Source organism: Somniosus microcephalus, chromosome 18, assembly GCF_052327205.1.
Source record: "Somniosus microcephalus isolate GS21.2 chromosome 18, FLI_Smic_1.0, whole genome shotgun sequence".
Lineage (NCBI taxonomy): Eukaryota > Metazoa > Chordata > Chondrichthyes > Squaliformes > Somniosidae > Somniosus > Somniosus microcephalus.
The window spans coordinates 28,186,010-28,205,871 of NC_141004.1; the positions used below are offsets into that span (position 1 = coordinate 28,186,010).

The 19,862-nt window shown below is 40.7% G+C and overlaps 1 protein-coding gene across 12 annotated transcripts in view; it reads left to right on the forward strand.

The window, feature by feature from the left end:
* Nucleotides 1-19,862, forward strand: part of LOC147105177 (membrane cofactor protein-like) — a 50,516-nt gene that overhangs the window by 17,993 nt on the left and 12,661 nt on the right. For 2 of the 12 annotated variants that reach the window (XM_086011284.1, XM_086011295.1), the window contains exons 5-15: nucleotides 2,200-2,379; nucleotides 6,142-6,327; nucleotides 7,410-7,430; nucleotides 7,572-7,592; nucleotides 11,564-11,584; nucleotides 11,697-11,717; nucleotides 13,542-13,562; nucleotides 13,703-13,723; nucleotides 15,777-15,809; nucleotides 16,974-16,994; nucleotides 18,052-18,130. In XM_086011284.1, the coding sequence (XP_085867410.1) occupies nucleotides 2,200-2,379; nucleotides 6,142-6,327; nucleotides 7,410-7,430; nucleotides 7,572-7,592; nucleotides 11,564-11,584; nucleotides 11,697-11,717; nucleotides 13,542-13,562; nucleotides 13,703-13,723; nucleotides 15,777-15,809; nucleotides 16,974-16,994; nucleotides 18,052-18,130 (625 nt within the window). The remainder of the gene's footprint in view (nucleotides 1-2,199; nucleotides 2,380-6,141; nucleotides 6,328-7,409; nucleotides 7,431-7,571; nucleotides 7,593-11,563; nucleotides 11,585-11,696; nucleotides 11,718-13,541; nucleotides 13,563-13,702; nucleotides 13,724-15,776; nucleotides 15,810-16,973; nucleotides 16,995-18,051; nucleotides 18,131-19,862) is intronic. The other 10 variants (XM_086011287.1, XM_086011286.1, XM_086011289.1 and 7 more) reach the window with 10 other exon arrangements.

Below are 19,862 nucleotides of genomic sequence, written 5' to 3' on the forward strand. Positions count from 1 at the left end.
CCTCTTAATCTATTTCATTTCCTGTGCTTCTTTAGTCTTGACAAAGGGTTCACCCGAAACGTTGACTCTATTTTCTCTCCATGGATGTTGCTTGGCCTGCTGAGTTTTTCCAGCATTTTCTGTTGTTATTTCTAAAATAGCCTGTTCCCTGGTTGGTTCCACGACGTATTGTTCTAGAAAACTGTCACAAATGTATTCCCTGAACTCGTCCTCCAGCCTACCTTTGCCAATTTTATTTGCCCAGTCTATATGCAGATTAAAGTCCCCCACGATTATTGCATTACCTTTGTTACAAGCTCCTATTATTTCTTAATTACTGCTCTGTCCAAGGAGGAAGGATCCAGGTTGGAAGCAGCTTTTTTCTGGTGGCAAAAGCAAGGTGACGGGTGGAAGGAGGGAGAGGGAAATCGCAAGGTGCATTAAGGCACGGGTGCTTTGGGTGGAAAGCAGTAGAAGGGAAATGGCAATGCCGAGAGCTACAATGGAATGGTTAGGCCGAGTGATGGGAAAGGAAAGGCGCGGGCGGGAAGCGTTCTGCACAGATTTGTAGGCCACTGAGTCATGGATGCCTTTTGGGCTGTAGGGGATGGCTGGCACATAGATCATTGGTCATATTTTCTGCTGGAGACTGGGGGTACTGGTTGGGGAGTGATGCAGTATGAAGGAGGAGGAGAGGTGAGGGGAAAGAAAACACAGCTGGTCAGGATAGGAGGTGCTAGGAGACAGGGAAAGGACAAGGGGCAGGAAGGAGCAGGTGCTCGGAGCAAATTGAAGGCTAATCTTTTTGATCAGACAAAGCATTTTAATTCGCCTGATGGAGAAGAGCCTTCTATTTGTAAAAAAAAAAGTCTTAAGCTATTTATGATGAATTGTTCTAAAAGTTTTTTGTGCAAAAAATGCCGAGGAATCCTTGGTGTTTTCCCACCTTCCTCCTCTGTCTGCCAACCAGTGACTGTTCTTATCCTTTAATACTTCATATTTTGCAATCCTATGATTTTTGTTGTTCTCCATGAGGCAGGCAACTGTCCTGCTCTTAGCCAGTGTTGATCCTAAATTCCCATTTAATCTTGTGCGTGGGGTGGGGCTGAATAAACTTCCTGGACATATCCAAGTTTCTTAGTTTAAAGTTGGTAAAATTCCTGGTACTATGATTCTCCATCAACAATCTGCTTGTTATTAAAAAATTACACTGCCACAACCACCATGTTTCCAGTCATCTGCAGTCTGACCCTATTCCTGACACTACAACCTCTCAAACAGCGAAGGACAAGAGCAGAAACATCAAGGCAACAAGTCTCCCTCTAAGTTGCATACTACCTTGACTTAGAAGAAGAGATGTCAACATATCCAGGCTGAGTGAAAATCCTGGAATTCCCTTCCTAATTTCATTGTGGGAGCATGATCACTCCAAGAACTGCAGCAGTTCAGAAGAATACCTGCCAGCCACCACCTCTGGGCAAATGGAGATGGGCAATAAATGTGACCATGCCAGCGTTGCCCATACCCTGCAAACAAATAATTTTTTTTTTTTTAAAAACCTCTTCCCCCTCTTCCTCTTCACTGTCCCCTCAACCAGCCCCTCCCCCCCCCCCCCCCCCCCACTGCTGCTGCCAGAAAAGCACTGTCCAGTTGTGATCAGATCTTTGCTATGGGTTTTTGGGGCTAGGGTGGATGCCAGAAGGTGGTCCTTTTCCCAAAGAATAGTGGACCTCTGGAACAGGCTGCCGTCTAATGCGGTGGACGTTCATTTGCTGAATTCCTTCAAGCAAGAGCTGGACCTGTTTCTGGTTGGGGTGGAGATCACCGCTTACAAAATGTAGGTACTTTAGGGAGTTCGGGGCCAGAGCGGTGATCTGGACTAGTTTCGATCGCCTAGATGGGTCGGAGAGGAATTTCCCAGATTTTCTTTTCCTCTGGTTTTTTGCCTCTCCCAGGAGATCCTATGGTTTTGGATGGGGCGGCGAGTGTATATATTGATACCACAATTGTGTGGGACAGGCTGAATGAACCAGAGCGTCTTTACCTGTCCGTCATTGTTCATATGTAAAGGGGAGAAGAATGCCCATGTTCTACACTGCTGCAGTCTATTGGTTCACCAGTGTGATGTGTTACTGACCATGACTGATTTTAATCCATGAAGAAAAAGCTTTGATCAGACAGCCTGTTCAGAACATTAACTGAATTTCATTTATTCCTCAGTTGTCACATGTGCTGATCCTCCACCTATTCCTAACGGGAAAGTTACATCCCATACAGCGAACTGGGAATATGGAATGGTAGCAACATATTCATGTATTGGTGACTATTCATTGATTGGTGCAGGAGATCTTGCTTGTACAGCAACTGGACAGTGGGACAAGGACCCACCGAAGTGCAAAGGTACTTAAGTACAGACTCAGAATTAGTTTCAGCTGAAATTGGGAAGCTGAAAAATAGTTAATTTATACTTGTGTTTAAGTTTTCCAGGAAGGGAGGGTTTTCCTGCAGTCTAAACTTGCTGTTCCTCCATAGTAGTTGTTTGTCTCCTATAAATCTGTTTGAATCTAAGATCCTGATATAGCAAGACTCCCTCCAAGCTGCAATGCTTAACTGTTTCAGTTCCTAGTTTGTTTTTGTAGTGTGCATCCTAAAATTCGGTGTTCTGCCTTCCCGAAAGACTTGTAGAATTAGACCTCCCCTTCCTTAAGTGCTACTCGGCCTGTAAAATTTTTCTAGCCTAGCCTATTCTGTAGAGCTGCGTACATGGTTATTTCATGATTAGTTAGTAGGGTGAGAGGAGGCTCGTGTGGAGCGTAAACACCAGCATTGACTAGTTGGGCGAAGTGGCATGTTTCTGTGCTGTACATTCTATGTAATTGATCCTGCACTTGGGAGTGACGATGAATCTTGCAGAACAGAAATACAGGAAACTTTCTGTTATCTGGCACGGACGGGACCGACGTGGTGCCGGTTCATCATCAATTTCGGATAACCGAACGCTATAGTAAAAGATACGGAGCTTAGAGCTCCGTATAAAGCAACAAACCCCAGCTTCAGAACAATTGGCACAAGTTGCAAGCGTCTCTATAGCTTAGCAACAGCTGCAGCTACACCCCTGCACAGCAACAAATGGAGTAAAAAAAGTAATAAAAGTTACCTGAACCTACTCCTGAATTTTGCCGGTTAACCGACATTTCCGGTTATTTAGGGGCCGGTTAATCGAAAGTTTCCTGTAGTGTTTTTAATCTAAATTTGTTTAAATTCCTGATTGTGTTTATCCTACTAAGAACAATCTGCTGGTTATTTAAAAAAAAAGACTAATACTTGAAATATACTTCTGTAATGTGCCATAACTGTCATTCCTATTCATCAACAGTGACTTTATTCCCCACATAACATGTGGTACCATTTTGTCTCGCATCAGTTAAGTTAGGGGTATTGTAGATCCAATCCTAAAATATGGTGCCATATGAAGGCATACTTTCATCTGAATATTTTTTGTTTCACATCAAGGTGATGACTGCTAGTGCTAGTAAGCTGGAACATCATGTAATTAAAATGTCCAGCTTTAGTTCTTCAGCATGCCCCCAAGTTGACACAGATCTGAGAGCAGATCATAGCACCAAGTCAGCAGTCCTACAAGAAAATGGGATGGTACCTCTGGCAGTTCTGCATCTTCTATAGGCAGAGGTCATGCAGCTCTCCAGTTCCACAAGTTCAGAGGTCAGGAAAAAAGGGGTGGAGATCCGTTGAACTGAGTCTCTGCTCCTTTTACGTTGCCTTGAGTTTCTCTGGCTTACTTTGGTGGGTGGGAGGAGCGCCGATGTGCCGGCCAATCTGCTCTCTAGTTTATATTTGGTGTATCTCGAGTTGATTAATATTTTGTGTGTTTTACCTCCATTCTGTTCCTCAACAGCCACTGATTTAACCCTATGCAATTTGTTTTGCAATATCACCCAAAATGAAGGGGAGGTTTGTTGGGGAATTTAAACTTGCTTTCTCTATATTTGGGATTTTTTACATAATGCCTTGGTTTTAATCTTACTTTTGAGTACAAAGACTTCCTCCAAGCTTTAATACTCGAGCCTTCCTTTTCCCACTTAATCCTGTGCCTGGGAGTAGGCATGAATAAACATGTAGAACAGAACCAAGCTTTCTCAATTTAAAGTTGGCAAAGTTCCTGATCAATCATTTCCCCTCAGCTGGTTATTAAAAAGCAACTTCAGTTTCAAGTATGCTCTTGTTACTGTGCCAGAAATTCCATGTTCCCACTCTTCTGCAGTCTGACCCAATTCCCCAGGTAGGATGTGTTATAGTTGTACTAGGTACCAGCTGGGGTAGTGTTCTTGATCAGTTCCTAACAAATACTACCTTTCAGAGGCATAAGGTACAATATACTCTTAACATTTTTGTTTTCCCGTTTAAATGATTAATACCAGCACTAGGGAATGGGACCCATTTCTGTTTTTTCACCTCGTGTTTTTTTCATGATGGGCTTGTGTCCAGTATTCAAGGACCATATATGGTATAAAGCTCTCTTTGCTGTGTCCCAACTTCAGTGATGATCTCCTTCACTGCCCAACCAATCATCCTTATGGTTTCCCTGAGTAAGGTTGTCATGCTGCAACCTGTGTTCACTAGGAATTCGCTTAAATGCCTGTTTGAACTAATGTAAAATCCTTGCATATCACAGGCAGGACTTTCATCCCTACCATTAGTCCAGACTTGAATTTGGGCCAGTTTTTCCCCCACATCCTCTTCCAGTTTTTTAGCTAGGTTTGGCAATTTTGGTTTGCATTGACACAATACTGTGTAGAGGAACCCAAGTTCTCACACTACTTCCTGATTGGTTCATCTTTCACATCCAAAATAAAATCTATTATGCAGATGAAATTGAAGTACACTGTCTTGTTAAGACTCGTCATCTTCTCAAAGCCTTATGATCCTACAGCAGAGGAGAAATGGCAGTAGTTTTGTTTTCAGTTGGTAACCTGTGTGGTGCAAGAACAATTACATCTGATACACATTTTTGCTTTCACAAGTATTAGCTTTTGTAAAACATGTAATGCTGGACAACTTTGCTGATTTCACTTCTGACTCTATTTTGTGAAAGCTGTGATAATTCTTTAAAATGTCATTCATTAAGCTGACCACTGCCAATTCTGACTTATCTGATTATTGCAATACAACAAATATCCTAGAGGATTTTGAATTGGTGTGAAAGATTTATTTGGACTGAAGACAGGCAAATATTTTGGGCCAGACACTAAAATAAACAGTGCAGTAGGAACGGAGTATGCAGTTAATGTTTTAAAGAAGGATTTGCATTAGTTGTGCAAATTGAGAAATGACAGATAAATGAAATGTAATGCACACTGGGAGAAAGTAGAAAGATTATCAGCACAGGGAGACTTTGAAAGGGACCTGACAGTGGCAGTAAACTTGTTGACATCAATGTTGATGTTTGTGGAGTAGCAATTTAAAAAAAAAAAAAAAAAAAAAATCTATTGAGTTAGTGAGCTTAAATAGTGGGATATAAGTTTGAGGTTGCAATGCACTGACTGACCACACTTCGAGCGTAGTTTGTATTTGTGTTTGTCACACTTAGAGATGTACATGGATTGGAGAGGGTGCAGCGAAAAGCAGCATGTATGATCCAAGTGTAAAAGGGATAAGATTTGAGTGAAGATTAGAGAAGTTTAAATTATGCAGTTTAGAGAATAGAATCAAGGAGGTGTATATGAAGTATTACATGGTATAGATAAGGTCAATCTAGACTATTGCTTCAAGCCTGTAAGACAGGAGGACATAAATTGAAGTTAGTGGAAAATAACTACAGATCTTATTAAAATGTTTTTAATTAAATGATAAATGTTTGGAATAATCTACTGGGTAAAGTTGTGGAGTCAAACAATAGGGTGACTAGAATACTAAGTGATCTTTTCTTATTTTTCATTGTTTTATTTAGTTTAGAAGATTTTTTGTTCTATTTCACTCTGCATAATTCTAAAGGAGATTCTCTTGGCCTTTAGAACCGTTACAGTTTTTATGTTTAGCTCATTATCATGAAGGCAGCAAGGCTGAATAGCAGTTTCGATGAGCTTTTTGCCAGTATCATGAGTATAAGCTATCTAATGAAGACCAATGCATTGTTCTCGTCAGTTGTTGAATGCCGGCGTCCTGAAGTGTCTGCATATATCCGAATCGTATCAGGATTTGGACCCACGTACAAATATCAGGAGTCGATCACCTACAGCTGTAATGATCATTATGAAATGGTTGGCAACAGTGTCATTGTATGCAGTGAGAATAACGTATTCGAGCCACCACCACCTACTTGCAAATTAAGTGAGTAACCATTTCAAATTTGAGCACAGAAATAAGTCTGTTAAAACAATATTTTTTGATGTGGATATTTCCTAGTTGACATGGGCTTTCTTGTTCCTCTTCGCTCCAATTAACAGTTCTAAAAATTAAAGTTTAGTACTTGTGACCTAATGAGCGACAGAAATATTGGTCACGCTTTAAAACGAGGTCCATCATGTTTGTAGTCACAAATGCACACAGCACATGCCCTTTTCTCTCACACATGTTGAGTTGGTGGGTAGAAGCTTGCCACTTGTATGACAATTAAGGAGAATGTCCCTCATTGCTGATGAAGCCAAATGACCTGGAATTCAAAACTACTGTAAACCAGTTGCAACAAAAAGAACATTGTCCTGCAATTGCAATTAAGGCAATTGGGATGTATTCAGTTTATAACGGTGTGCAACAACATAAAGACAGACCAACAAATGGTAGTTCATTGCCACCATTGAGCATATAACTGGCATTTCTACTCGCTGAGCTAAATTGGCTCCCAGTTGAGCAATGCCTCTTTTTTTTAATACTCATCGTTGTTTTCAAATCCCTCCATGGCCTCACCCCTCCCTATCTCTAACTTCCTCCAGCCCTACAATCCTCCAAGATATCTGCGCTCCTCCAATTCTGGCCTCTTGCTGTTATAATTGCTCCGCCATTGGCGGCTGTGCGTTCAGTTGCCAAGGCCCTAAGCTCGTTGTTGTCTCAGTAGTAACTGTTCTCAAACTTTCAGGCCAACTATCACCAAAACAAATTCTCACCCTTGCATCCCATTAGCTGTAGATTCTGGCACCAGTAAGTCCACTGATGGAGGTTATCTGAGAGAACATAAAAGAAGTGCTAAGTTGTGTATTGCCTACACTACTTAAGCAAAAAAAAATGTTTTTAAAGTAAAAGTTAATCTTTTGACTTGAGTAATATTTTTCTCACTTGTACTGCAACAGTAAATATATTGCTCTGACTTAATGGCATACTCCAGAATGTCCTTTCCTTTATGCACATCACATTCTTTTACACTAGTAACACTGCTGATCTGTCAGTTTAATTATTTTTTTTGGTCCAACATATAGGAGCTGCAGCTACTACAGCTGGTAAGTATATTGCATTGACTTACTAGCATACTCTAGACTGCCCTTTCCTTTTATGTACACCACATGTTTTGAGAAGCATTATTTTATGGTAACACTGTCCATATGATTCATTTGAATATTTTTTCCTTGTCCCCTGAATAGTAACTGCTACAACAACAGCTGGTAAATATATTGCATTGACTTAATGGCGTACCCTTGACGTCACAAAATTACGTAGAAACTGTTTGTTTGGCCCAGCCAAACTGTTGATGTTTATCCTCCATATGTGCAGTAGTCCTAGTTCTAGTTCTCATTCGTAAAACTGCAGTGTAGCATGCGGTAACCCTGTTCCCATATCGCTTAATGTCACCTTTCTAATCTATTCTTCGAAATGGCCTTCGTTTCAATTACTAACTCCAAGAGTACATTACACAGCCTCACAACATTGTATTAAAAAAAAAGTTTCTCCTGCTCTCTGACTCGTATCTCCTTAAATTTAATCTTGTATCTATGTCCCCTCATTTTAGACCCCTCAACCATAGGAAACAGTTTGTTTCTGTCTATCTTGTGTTGTCCTTTGATAGTTTTAAACAACGCTATGAAATCACGCTGCAATCTCTTTTTATACCCCAATTGTTCCAGTCTTTTTTCCTATTTGCATTTCCTCATACCAGGCAGCAACCCAGTGAAACTGCGCTGTACCGTTTCTATTGCCTTAACAATCTTTCTATTGTGTGGAGCCTAAAACTGCACACAGTACTTCAACTGTGGTCTTGCTAAGGCTTTATTTTAGAATACTTACTAAAAGAACTAAGTTTGAAGGTATAACAGTACAATCAAGAGGTAACAAAATAAAAATGGGATGTGTGCCACTGAAAAAATGCAGAATTTTATAGGTTTGTTTTGACGCTGGCAAACAGTCAAAAACATTGGGCCGTATTTTGCGACCCCTATGGGTGTGTATGAGGAATCTTCTTAACAGACCTTCCGCATCCCCGGGAGATGGGCCTCTGCGGGTGGAGAGTTGCGCTATTTGCCCAACTTCCGCCCGCTGAATGCCTATGAAATTCTTAGCCTGGTAAAAGCAGGCGTAAGGCCTACTTTTACCAGCATAAAAGTTTTAAAAAATAGAAAAATAAAATGTTATCACTCATTTATACATTAAAAACCCTGTCCAATAAGGTAAGTTTATTTTTAGCCCATTAAGACAATTTTTTACAAAACATTGTCTTCGTTTAAAATATTTAATTAAAATGCATTTTAATTAATTGTAAGTATGTAATTTTTAAAAATGTATTTCATGTGTACAAGTGATCCCCATTCATGCTTATGGGAGTTCAGTTTGTTTATTTGTTGGGCCTGCCCCGTGATCCCAGGGGTGCTTACGAATCGCATGCACCCCTGGGATACGTAGGCCTCTGCCCGCATGTACCCGGATAGGCTCCGGATCGCATACCTCCTGGACCACCAGGTAGATGCGTAGATTTTTTACAGGTCAGAGGCATCCGCCCGTGGGAAGCCTCCGAGCACAAATTTAGGGCCCTTGTCATCAATACAGTAGCAGTCTTGGTAAACTATATAAATAAATAACTACTGTCAATGCTTTGCGACAAAAGGAACCTTATGTCCTGCAATTGCGATTACGGATATTGTGATGCACACTTGTACACTTTTTTATAAACTGAAAGCAACAGCATAAAGTCTGAGGCATCCAGGACAAAGCAGCCCGCATGCTTGGCACCCCATTCACCATTTTAAACATTCACTCCCTCCACCACTGGCGTACTGTGGCTGCAGTGTGTACCATCTACAAGATGCACTGCAGCAACTCCCCAAGGCTTCTTCGGCAGCACCTCCCAAACCCGCAACCTCTTCCACCTAGAAGGACAAGGGCAGCAGGCGCATGGGAACACCACCACCTCCAAGTTCCCCTCCAAGTCACACACCATCCTGACTTAGAAGTATTTTGCTGATCCTTCATCGTCGCTGGGTCAAAATCCTGGAACTCCCTCCCTAACAGCACTGTGGGAGTACCTTCACCACACGGACTGCAGTGGTTCAAGAAGGCAGCTCACCACCACCTTCTCGGGAAATTAGGGATGGGCAATAAATGCTGGCCTTGCCAGCGACGCCCGCATCCCACAAAAACGAAGAAAAAAACCCACCTGTACCTACAAATGGTAGCTCATTGCCACCGTTGAGCTTATAACTCGCGTTTCTACAGGCTGAAAGCTAGTTGGCATATTTTTTTTTATTCGCTTATGGGATCTGGATGTCGCTGGCAAGGCTTTGGGGAGACGAGAGGTGAGACACTCTCCACAGAATGCCTAGCCTCTGACCTGCTCTTGTTGCCACAGTATTTATGTGGCTGGTCCAGTTAAGTTTCTGGTTAATGGTGACCCCCCAGGATGTTGATGGTGGGGGATTCGACGATGGTAATGCCATTGAATGTCAAGGGGAGGTGGTTAGACTCACTTGTTGGAGGTGGTCATTGCCTGGCACTTCTGTGGTGCGAATGTTACCTGCCACTTATCAGCGCAAGCCTGAATGTCATCCAGGTCTTGTTGCGTGCGGGCATGGACTGCTTCATTATCTGAACAGTTGTGAATGGTGCTGAACACTACAGTCATCAGCGAACATCCCCATTTCTGACCTTATGTTGGAGGGAAGGTCATTGATGAAGCAGCTGAAGATGGTTGGGTCTAGGACACTGCCCTGAGGAACACCTGCAGCGATGTCCTGTGGCTGTGATGATTGACCTTCAATCACCACAACCATCTTACTTTGTGCTAGGTATGACTCGAGCCAGCGGAGTGTTTTCCCCCTGACTCCCATTGACTTCAGTTTTACTAGGGCTCCTTGATGCCACACTGGGTCAAATGCCGCCTTGATGTCAAGGGCAGTCACTCTCGCCTCGCCTCTGGAATTCAGCTCCTTTGTCCATGTTTGGACCAAGGCTGTAATGAGGTCAGGAGCAGGATTTGTCCTGCTTTTTGTGGACAGGACATAACTTGGGCAGTTTTCCACATTGTCAGATAGATGCCAGTGTTGTAGCTGTACTGGGACAGGTTGGCTAGAGGCACAGCTAGTTCTGGAGCACAAGCCTTCAGCACGATAGCTGGGATGTTGTCGGGGCCCATAGCCTTTGCTGTATCCAGTGTGCTCAACCGTTTCCTAATATTACGTGGAATGAATCGAATTGGCCGAAGACTGGCTTCTGTGATGGTGGCGACCTCGGGAGTAGGCCAATATGGATCATCCACTCGGCACTTCTGGCTGAAGATAGTTGCAAACGCTTCAGCCTTGTCTTTTGCACTCGCGTGCTGGGCTCCACCATGATTGAGGATGGAGATATTCATGGAGCCTCCTCCTCCAGTTAGTTGTTTAATGGTCCACCACCATTCACGACTGGATGTGACAGGACTGCAGAGCTTGGATCTGGATTACTAGCCCAGTGACATTACCACTACACCACTGTTCCCTTTTAGTACAGGCTTCACAGGACATGGCCACCAGCAGAAGGGCAGGTGTGCATGGAATTTGGCATGTCTGCCTTCAAAGTAAGGGTGCTGGTGCAACAGCATGATGCCTATCGAAATCAGAGGCATTATGTGCAGGGTTACTGAATGCGACACCTCAGTTTTACTAATGAAAGAAAAAGCAAGTGACTGAGTATCTGATTTTAACCATGTTGGGACAACAGTTATAACTCCTGTGCTGATATGGAGTTAATTCTCCAAGGATCTCTGTTCATGACAGGCAGATTTTGAAGGATAATTGGAGTCAGGCATATTTATGCATAAAATACTTGATCATATTTTATAGCAACTGTTCTCAAACTTTCATGCCAACGATCACCAAAGGAAAAGTCTAATTCTCGTAAGTCCATCAATGGAGATTATCTGAGAGAACACAAGAAGTGCTAAATAGTGTATTGGCTACACTACTTACTTTAAAAAATAATTTTTTGCCAACAGTTGATCTTGAGTTTAGTAATTTTTTTCACTCAAGTACAGTAACAGTTAGTAAATATATTGCTCGCTCTTAATGGCATACTCCTGTCATTTCCTTTATGCACACCACATTCTTTGAGAAGCACAGTTTTATGGTAAGACTGTTTATCAGTTGAATTTTTTTTTCTGTCCAACGTATAGGAGCTGCAGCTACTACAGCTTGTAAGTATCTTGCTTTGACTTAATAGTGTATACTAGACTGTCCTTTCCTTTTCCATACACATTACGCTGTCCATATGATTCATTTGAATTTCTTTTCTTGTCCCCTGTACAGTAACTGCTGCTACAACAGCTAGTAAGTATACTGCATTAACTTTATGCTATGTTCTTGACTGTCACAGAATTGCATAGAAATGGCTGTTTGGCCCAACCAAACGGTTGGTGTTCATCCTCCATATGAGCAGTAGTCCTAGTTCCATGTGCTTGCCCTGTTCCCATTTAGCTTTATACCAGCTTTCTAATCTATTCTTAGTAATTGAAGCAAAGACCACATCTAACTCCAGGAGAACGTTGCACAGCTTCACAACTTTGTATTTTAAAAAAAAAAAAAAAAAAAAAAGTTTCTCCTGCTCCTTGTCTCAAATCTCCTTCAATGTAATGTTGTATCTATGTCCCCTCATTTTAGACCCCTCGGCCATAGAAAATAGTTTGTTTCTATTCATCCTGTGTCATCCTTTCATAATTTTAAACACCTCTATGAAATCACCCCACAATCCCCTCGGTTCTAACAAAAACAGCCCCAATTGTTCCAGTCTCTCTTCCTATTTGCATTTCCTCATACCAGGCAACATTCCAGTGAATCTGTGCTGTACCGTTTCTATTGCCTCAACAACCTTTCTATTGTGTGGAGCCCAAAACTGCACACACTACTTCAACTGTGGTCTTACTAAGGCTTTATTTTAGAATACTTACTAAAAGAACTAAGTTTGAAGGTCTAACAGTACAATCAAGAGGTAACAAAATAAAAATGGGATGTGTGCCACTGAGAAAATACAGAATTTTATAGGATTGTTTTGAACAGTCAAAAACATTGGGCCGTATTTTGCGACCCCTACGGGTGTGTACGAGGTGCGCCCGCGCCTGTAGGGGCCGCACAAGTTCCGGGTTTAGGCATGTGAAGCGCATGCGCTAAAACCCGGAACTTGCGATCTGTCAAAAATCTTCTTGACGGGTCCTCCGCATCCCCGGGAGATGGGCCTCTGCGGGTGGAGAATTGCGCTATTTGCCCAACTTCCGCCCGCTGAATGCCTGTGATATTCTTAGGCCTGTTAAAAGCCGGCGTAAGGCCTACTTTTACCAGCATAACATTTTATTTTTCTATTTTTAAAATCTCATCACTCATTTATACATTAAAAGCCTTGTCCAATAAGGTAAGTTTATTTTTAGCCCCGTTAAAACATAATTATTTTTTCAAAAAATTAAATTTTATTTAAAATATTTAATTAAAATGCATTTTAATTAATTTTAAATATGTAATTTTTAAAATTGATTTCATTTGTTCGGTACAAGTGATCCCCATTCATACTTATGGGAGTTCCGCACAAATGGAACTCCCATAAGTATGAATGGGGATTCCCTTCTTTTATTGGTTGGGCTGGCCCACGTGATCCCAGGGGCGCTTACGAACCGCGTGGGCCTCTGCCCACTCGTACCCGGAGGCCCAGGATCGCAAGCCTCCATACCTCCTGGACCACCAGGTAAATGCGTAGATTTTTTAATGGTCAGAGGCATCTGCCCGTGGGAAGCCTCCGAGCACAAATTTAGGGCCCTTGTCATCAATACGGTAGCAGTCTTGGTAAACTATATAAATAAATAACTACTGTCAATGCTTTGCAACAAAACGAACCTTATGTCCTGCAATTGCTGTTACAGAAATTGTGATGCACACTTGTACACTTTTATAAACTGAATGCAACAGCATAAAATCTGAGACACCTGTACCTACAAATTAGTGATATTTTTCTCAAGTACAGTAACAGTTAGTAAATATATTGCTTGCTCTTAATGGTATACTCCTGCCATGCCATTTCCTTTATGCACACCACATTCTTTGAGAAGCACAGTTTTATGGTAAGACTGCTAATCAGTCAGTTGAATTTTTTTCCTGTCCAACATGTAGGAGCTGCAGCTACTACAGCTGGTAAGTATATTGCATTGACTTACTAGCGTATACTAGCCTGTCCTTTCCTTTTACGTACACCACGTGTTTTGAGAAGCATTATTTTATGTTAACATTGTCCATATGATTCATTTGAATTTCTTTTCTTTTCCCCTGTACAGTAACTGCTGCTACAACAGCTGGTAAGTATTTTGTCTCAAATCTCCTTCAATGTAATCTTGTATCTATGTCCCCTCATTTTAGACCCCTCCGCCTTAGACAATAGTTTGTTTCTAATCATCCTGTGTCATCCTTTCATAATTTAAACACCTCTTTGAAATCACCCCACAATCCCCTCGGTTCTAACAAAATCAGCCCCAATTGTTCGTCTTTTTTCATATTTGCATTTTCTCATACCAGGCAGCATCCCAGTGAATCTGTGCTGTGCCGTTTCTATTGCCTCAACAACCTTTCTATTGTGTGGAGCCCAAAACTGCACACAGTACTTCAACTGTTGTCTTACTAAGGCTTTATTTCAGAATACTTGCTAAAAGAACTAAGTTTGAAAGTATAATAATACAATCAAGAGGTAACAAAACAAAATGGGATGCGAGGAATACAGAATTTTATAGGACTGTTTGACACTGGCAAACAGTCAAAAACCTTGTCATCAATACAATAGCAAGCAGTCTTGGTAAGCTATATAAATAAAGATGATGCAGTTATTTCAAAACAACTCATGTCCCATAAGATTGATATTTGCACATTAATTTTTCCCCTACCGTTTATCACCATATTACACACAAGTTAATCAGTGTCTGGGATTAAGTCCTCTGATAATTAGCATTACTAACACTGGTATGTTATTTCAAATAGTCTGTACTTGGAAAAATTCTGTAACATAGGGATTACATAAGTTCTGATATGCTAACTTCTTTGAAAGCAGTAACAAGTACACCCTTTGCAGTAATAGAGATGGTATTGATCAACATAAGTAACTACAGATAAAAGCTGAATAGCACAGTTAATGCAAGGCTCCAATCTAGCTAATAAGTGTGGGTGGCCGTTATGGACGCAACCTAAACCTAAGTAAACGATAACCTTCGAACCATTCCTTGTAGGTGTGACTTAAGCATTTTATTTCTGACATACTGGCTAAATAAACTAGATAGGAAAACAGTTTCATAAGGCAATTGATGAGAATCTATTTTTATACAGATCACTGGTCTGTTCTGTATCTGGTTCACTAGTTCATTAAGCACAGCACCCTAGAGAGGATTCTGCAGACAGTTTCCCATTGATGAGTAAAGGTACCATCTGATATAGTACTAAGGCATATGGATCAGAAGGATTGCAAGTCTGGGCTCAGTTAGCTGATTTCCATTGGGGAGCCAGTTTGAGAGTGCTATAATTGGCTTAAATACTTCCAGGTTAGGGAGGGGGGGGGGGGAAATCAGCCGAGGATCAATTTTCTAATCATCCTGTTGAAGCTGCATGTGTGTGGATATCCTGATGGGGTTTGGCTGGTCTGCCCTGACATTGATACTGCTGGTTTACAATCACATGCTTCCATGTGAAAAATGGTAACTTGGGCAAGATATCAAAGGGCAGCGCACACCCTGGTACTCATCAGGAGTCCACACCTTTAGGAGAGAATAAAAACTGGGTGGGGAGGGGAAGAGAGAGAGAGCAGGAAGGAAATTAAACAATTTTTCACCTAACTGTTTTCTCTAAACATGCTGCTCACAGTGCTGCACTAGAAGAGTTTTAATACAATATTGGGTGCATGAGCTTTCTCACGCCTTAAGCTTAAAAATCCAGTTTAACCTTTGATTCATCTGCTTCTTCTCGCATATGCATCTCACTAGTCTGCTGATTTCTCCTTCACAGTAATTGAGAAATCAGTCCACTACAAAGTATACATGTGGCACAATATAAATCAAAGGCTGTCTCCTAGAGAAGTCAGGAAACTTATCTGCCAACTCATCAGTATAGAATTCTCCTGTAGGTATGCTGTGTTCAGAAATTAATGAAATACGTGAACTATAAATAAAATGTTACTACTTTGACAAAAATATGCTATTTAAAGGTGGAGTGTCTGTATCATCTTAAACACTAGCATTTGAACATCCTTTTCAGCTTGTTGGCTGTCGATTTCATTTTCTTATTTCCTTTACGTACATCTCGTGTTTTGGGAAGTGGTGTTTTATATGTTAATAGTCGGTGAGTAATTTATTTTTTCCTCTCCACATACAGCTACTAAAATTCCTCCTACTGCTGCTCCTACTAGTAAGTATATTCCTAGAACTTAACTGAGTACTCTAGGTTGCACATCTAAACATCCAAGAAGCAGTAGTTATTAATATAGAGGTGGTAATAACCCTATGTTTTTTATGTTCAGTGCACAGCTGGTCTGCGATTGTGCAGTGTAGATCATGCAGAAAAAAGGGTACTATTAAAGGAATCTCTGACACACTTTGTTCACATTTCTAATGAAAGAGACCACTTGAAATATTAGCCAGTCTTTTTCTTTCAGATTGCTGATTGATGTATTTTTCTAGTGTTTTCTAACTTTAGATTTTCAGTATTTGTTGTTTTCCTTTGATTATATTCTTAACGTTTTAAGTTCACAAGATTGTTATAGATAAGGAAGGCCCTTTAACCCATCTTAAATCATCCATCAGAATAGAGCAAAAGTTATTGCCTGCCAACTACCCCAAAATGACAATCTAATCTAACTGTTCCTTGAATGAGTCCAATGTTTTAGCCTCCATCCTACAGCTAACTTAAGTGTTGATCACTTATTCTTAAATGAGCCCCTCCTGGCATCTGTTTTGAACTTTACTGTTAACCTGTGTCTGTGTTTTCTAGTATTCTGGCATACTTTGAAATCCTGCTCTGAATTAATGTTTTCTGTATATTAAAAGCTTTCATTATATCCCGTGTGGTTGCCGCCCCCCTCCGTCTCTGTGTCTGAAGAAAGTCTTGTATTTCTACTGCATCTTTCATGACCTCAGGACTTCCCAAAGCGCTTTACAGGCAGGTTGGAGGACTGGTGAAGTCTGCTACCTCCACTGATGAGCACAGAGGAATTTAGTAGGCAGAGATTATTGTGTCTTGAACATTAATGATCTTATAGGATCAGAATGTACTTATTTTGCCTTGCTAGGTCGTGACTGGTTGGGCTTGTACATGGGAACAAAATTAATACCTGTAGTATTCAGTAAAGGCTGAAAGCAGACAGCGTAGCAACCCCTTCCAACTGATGGAAGTATGGACAGTTCTACCTGGCATGCTTGAGGAATAAAAGCTTATCCACTAACAGGAGGGAACCTTGTGATTAAAGGATTTATCTGCTTAATATTACATACATTAGATGACTGGGAATTTTTTTTATGGTCTACTTAAAATGTTGCTTTTTTTTTATATCCCTTGAACCGAATGGATTTGAAGACGAGATCGGAAAAATTGTTGGTAAGTAATGCACGCTTCAGATTTACAAACTTCATCAGTCTACATTTTTTGAAGTACATACTGATAGCTGAAAACTTTGGAGTATGATTGTAAATGAGAATTACAGATTAAAATGGAATTGCAAATGTTGAAGCTAGAAGTATATAATAAATATTTGCAGAAAATTGTAGCTGCTGTAAATCTAAAACAATAGCAGAAAATGCTGGAAGCACTCCGGTCAGACAGCGCCTGTGGAGAGAGGAGTTAATGTTTCGGGTGTGTTTCGAGGTTTACTAGAATTGTACCAGGGATGCGGGACTTCAGTTACGTTGAGAGACGAGAGAAGCTGGGGTTGTTCTCCTTGGTGCAGAGAAGATTAAGGGCAGATTTGATAGAGGTGTTCAAAATCATGAATGGTTTTAATAGAGTAAATAAGGAAGAACTGTTTCCAGTGGCAGGTCGGTAACCAGAGGACACAGATTTAAGGTGATTGGCAAAAGAACCAGAGGCGAGATGAGGAGCAATTTTTGTACACAGTGTGTTGTTATGATCTGGAATACACTGTCTGAAAGGGTGAGGGAAGTAGATTCAATAATAACTTTCAAAGGGAAATGGATAAATACTTAAAATTTGCAGGCTATGGGGAAAGGGCAGGGGAGTGGGACTAATTGGATAGCTCCTTCAGAGCCGGCACAGGCACAATGGGCCGAATTATCATCATCTCTGACTCTATGATTAAGGAATGGAGGACATTTTAACCCATGCTGATTTAATTTTGGTATCCACATGTTCATTAATACAGTGAACAATCTAAGGATGTGGAAACAGTGCACATTTTTCATGTTTATCTTTATTAAATGCATTTTAGAAAGATTGTGGTTCACTAGAAGTAAACCAAAATCAATGAGAATTCAGGATTACAGCATTTAGAAGTTAAACTGCTTCAGATTCTAGAAAATATTACAGGTTGATGAGGTCGGTCACTATGAGGTTGTTCTACTTGAATAATTTGCATTTTAAGTGTACTGTGGGATTGCTTTTCTTGTTTCAACCATTGCATATCTTGTGTATTTTTAAGGAATTATTTGTGCTGTTCTCATCGCTTTGCTTGCCTTCGCTTTTGGAGTATGGTGTCTCTTTAAGAAACAAAAAGAAGGGTAAGACATCTTTATATTCATCATTGAATACTTTGTGCCTGCTAGGTCATAAATACACTGCGTCATGCCAACTTACTCTTTGCTTTTCCCCACATACTTCATTATAAGTTTGCATTTTCTGTTGAAATCTGCTTGATTAATTGAGGGGAAATTGGCTTTGGGAAACTTCAAAAATGCATTTGCTTTGATATTGGGAAAACCTTTTGAGTAGGTAGCCAGTTTTATATGTTGATGGTTGGCCATGGAGTACTGGTTGTTGTGATACCATTATGTACTCTAACCAACACAGATAATTTTCTGTGGAAAATTTCTCCCAATTCTATTAAAAATTGTAAATTAATTGAAACCCTAGGGAAGAGATAGCAGAGGCATTACTGCACATATTTAATAATTCGTTAGAAAAAGGTGTAGTGCCAGAGGACTGGTGGATAGCTAACATAATATAATACCTATATTTAAAAAGGGGGATAGAACATGTCCAGGGAATTATAGACCAGTCAGCTTAATATTGGTGGTAGGAAAAATAATGGGATCCTTACTAAAGTAGAAAATATAAGAACATCTAGAAACGAAAAGTATAATAATGAATAGTCAGCATGGATTTCAAAAGGGAAAATCTTGCTTGACCAACCTTACTGAATTTTTTGAAGAGCTAACAGAGAGTAGACAAGGGTAATGCAGTAGATGTAATTTATCTAGATTTTCAAAAGGCCTTCGATAAGGTACCCCATAATAGACTGATGAAAAAGGTCAGAGAATGCGGAGTCAGGACAAGTAGAAGAATGGATAGATTGCTGGCTTCAAGACAAAGCAGAGAGTGGGAGTAAAGGATAGCTATTCACAGTGGAGAAGGTGGGTAGTGGTGTTGCACAAGGATCAGTGCTGGGACCACTGCTGTTCACAATTTACATTAACGATTTAGACTTGGGAACCAAAAACACAATTTCTAAATTTGTGGATGATACCAAATTTGGGGGGGGGGGGGGGGGAGATGGTCAATACTGAAGAGGACTGCAACAAATTACAGGAGGACATTAATAAACTTGCAGAATGGGCAAATAATTGGCAAATGAAGTTCAATACATAAATGTGAGGTATTACATTTTGGTAGGAAGAATAGGGAGGTCACTTATCACTTGGAGGGTGCGAGTCTAGGTGGGGAAGAGGAACAAAGGGATCTAGGAGTACAAATACACAAAACACAAAGTTGCACCACAGGTTAGCAAGTCCATAAAAAATGCAAACCAAGCACTAGTGTTTATTTCTACAAGGATAGAATTGAAAAGTAGGGAAGTTATGCTAAACCTGTATCGAACCTTGGTTAGACCACACTTGGAGAATGGCGTACAGTTCTGGTTGCCATATTATCAAAAGGATATAGAGGCACTGGAGAGGGTGCAGTGAAGATTGACAAGGATGATATCAGAAATGCGTGGGTATACATATCAGGAAAGGATGAACAGGGTCTCTTTTCTCTTGAAAAAAGGCTGAGGGGTGACCTAATAGAGGTCTTTAAAATTATGAACGGTTTTGATAGAGTGGATGGAGAGATAATGTTTCCACCTGTTTGTGGGGGGGGGGGGGGAAAGCAAAACTAGAGGCCATCAATATAAGATAGGCACCAAGAAATCCAATAGGGAATTCAGAAGGAACTTCTTTACCCAGAGAGTGGTGAGAATGTGGAACTCGCTACCACAGGGAGTGGTTGAAGTGAATAGTATCGATGTTTTTA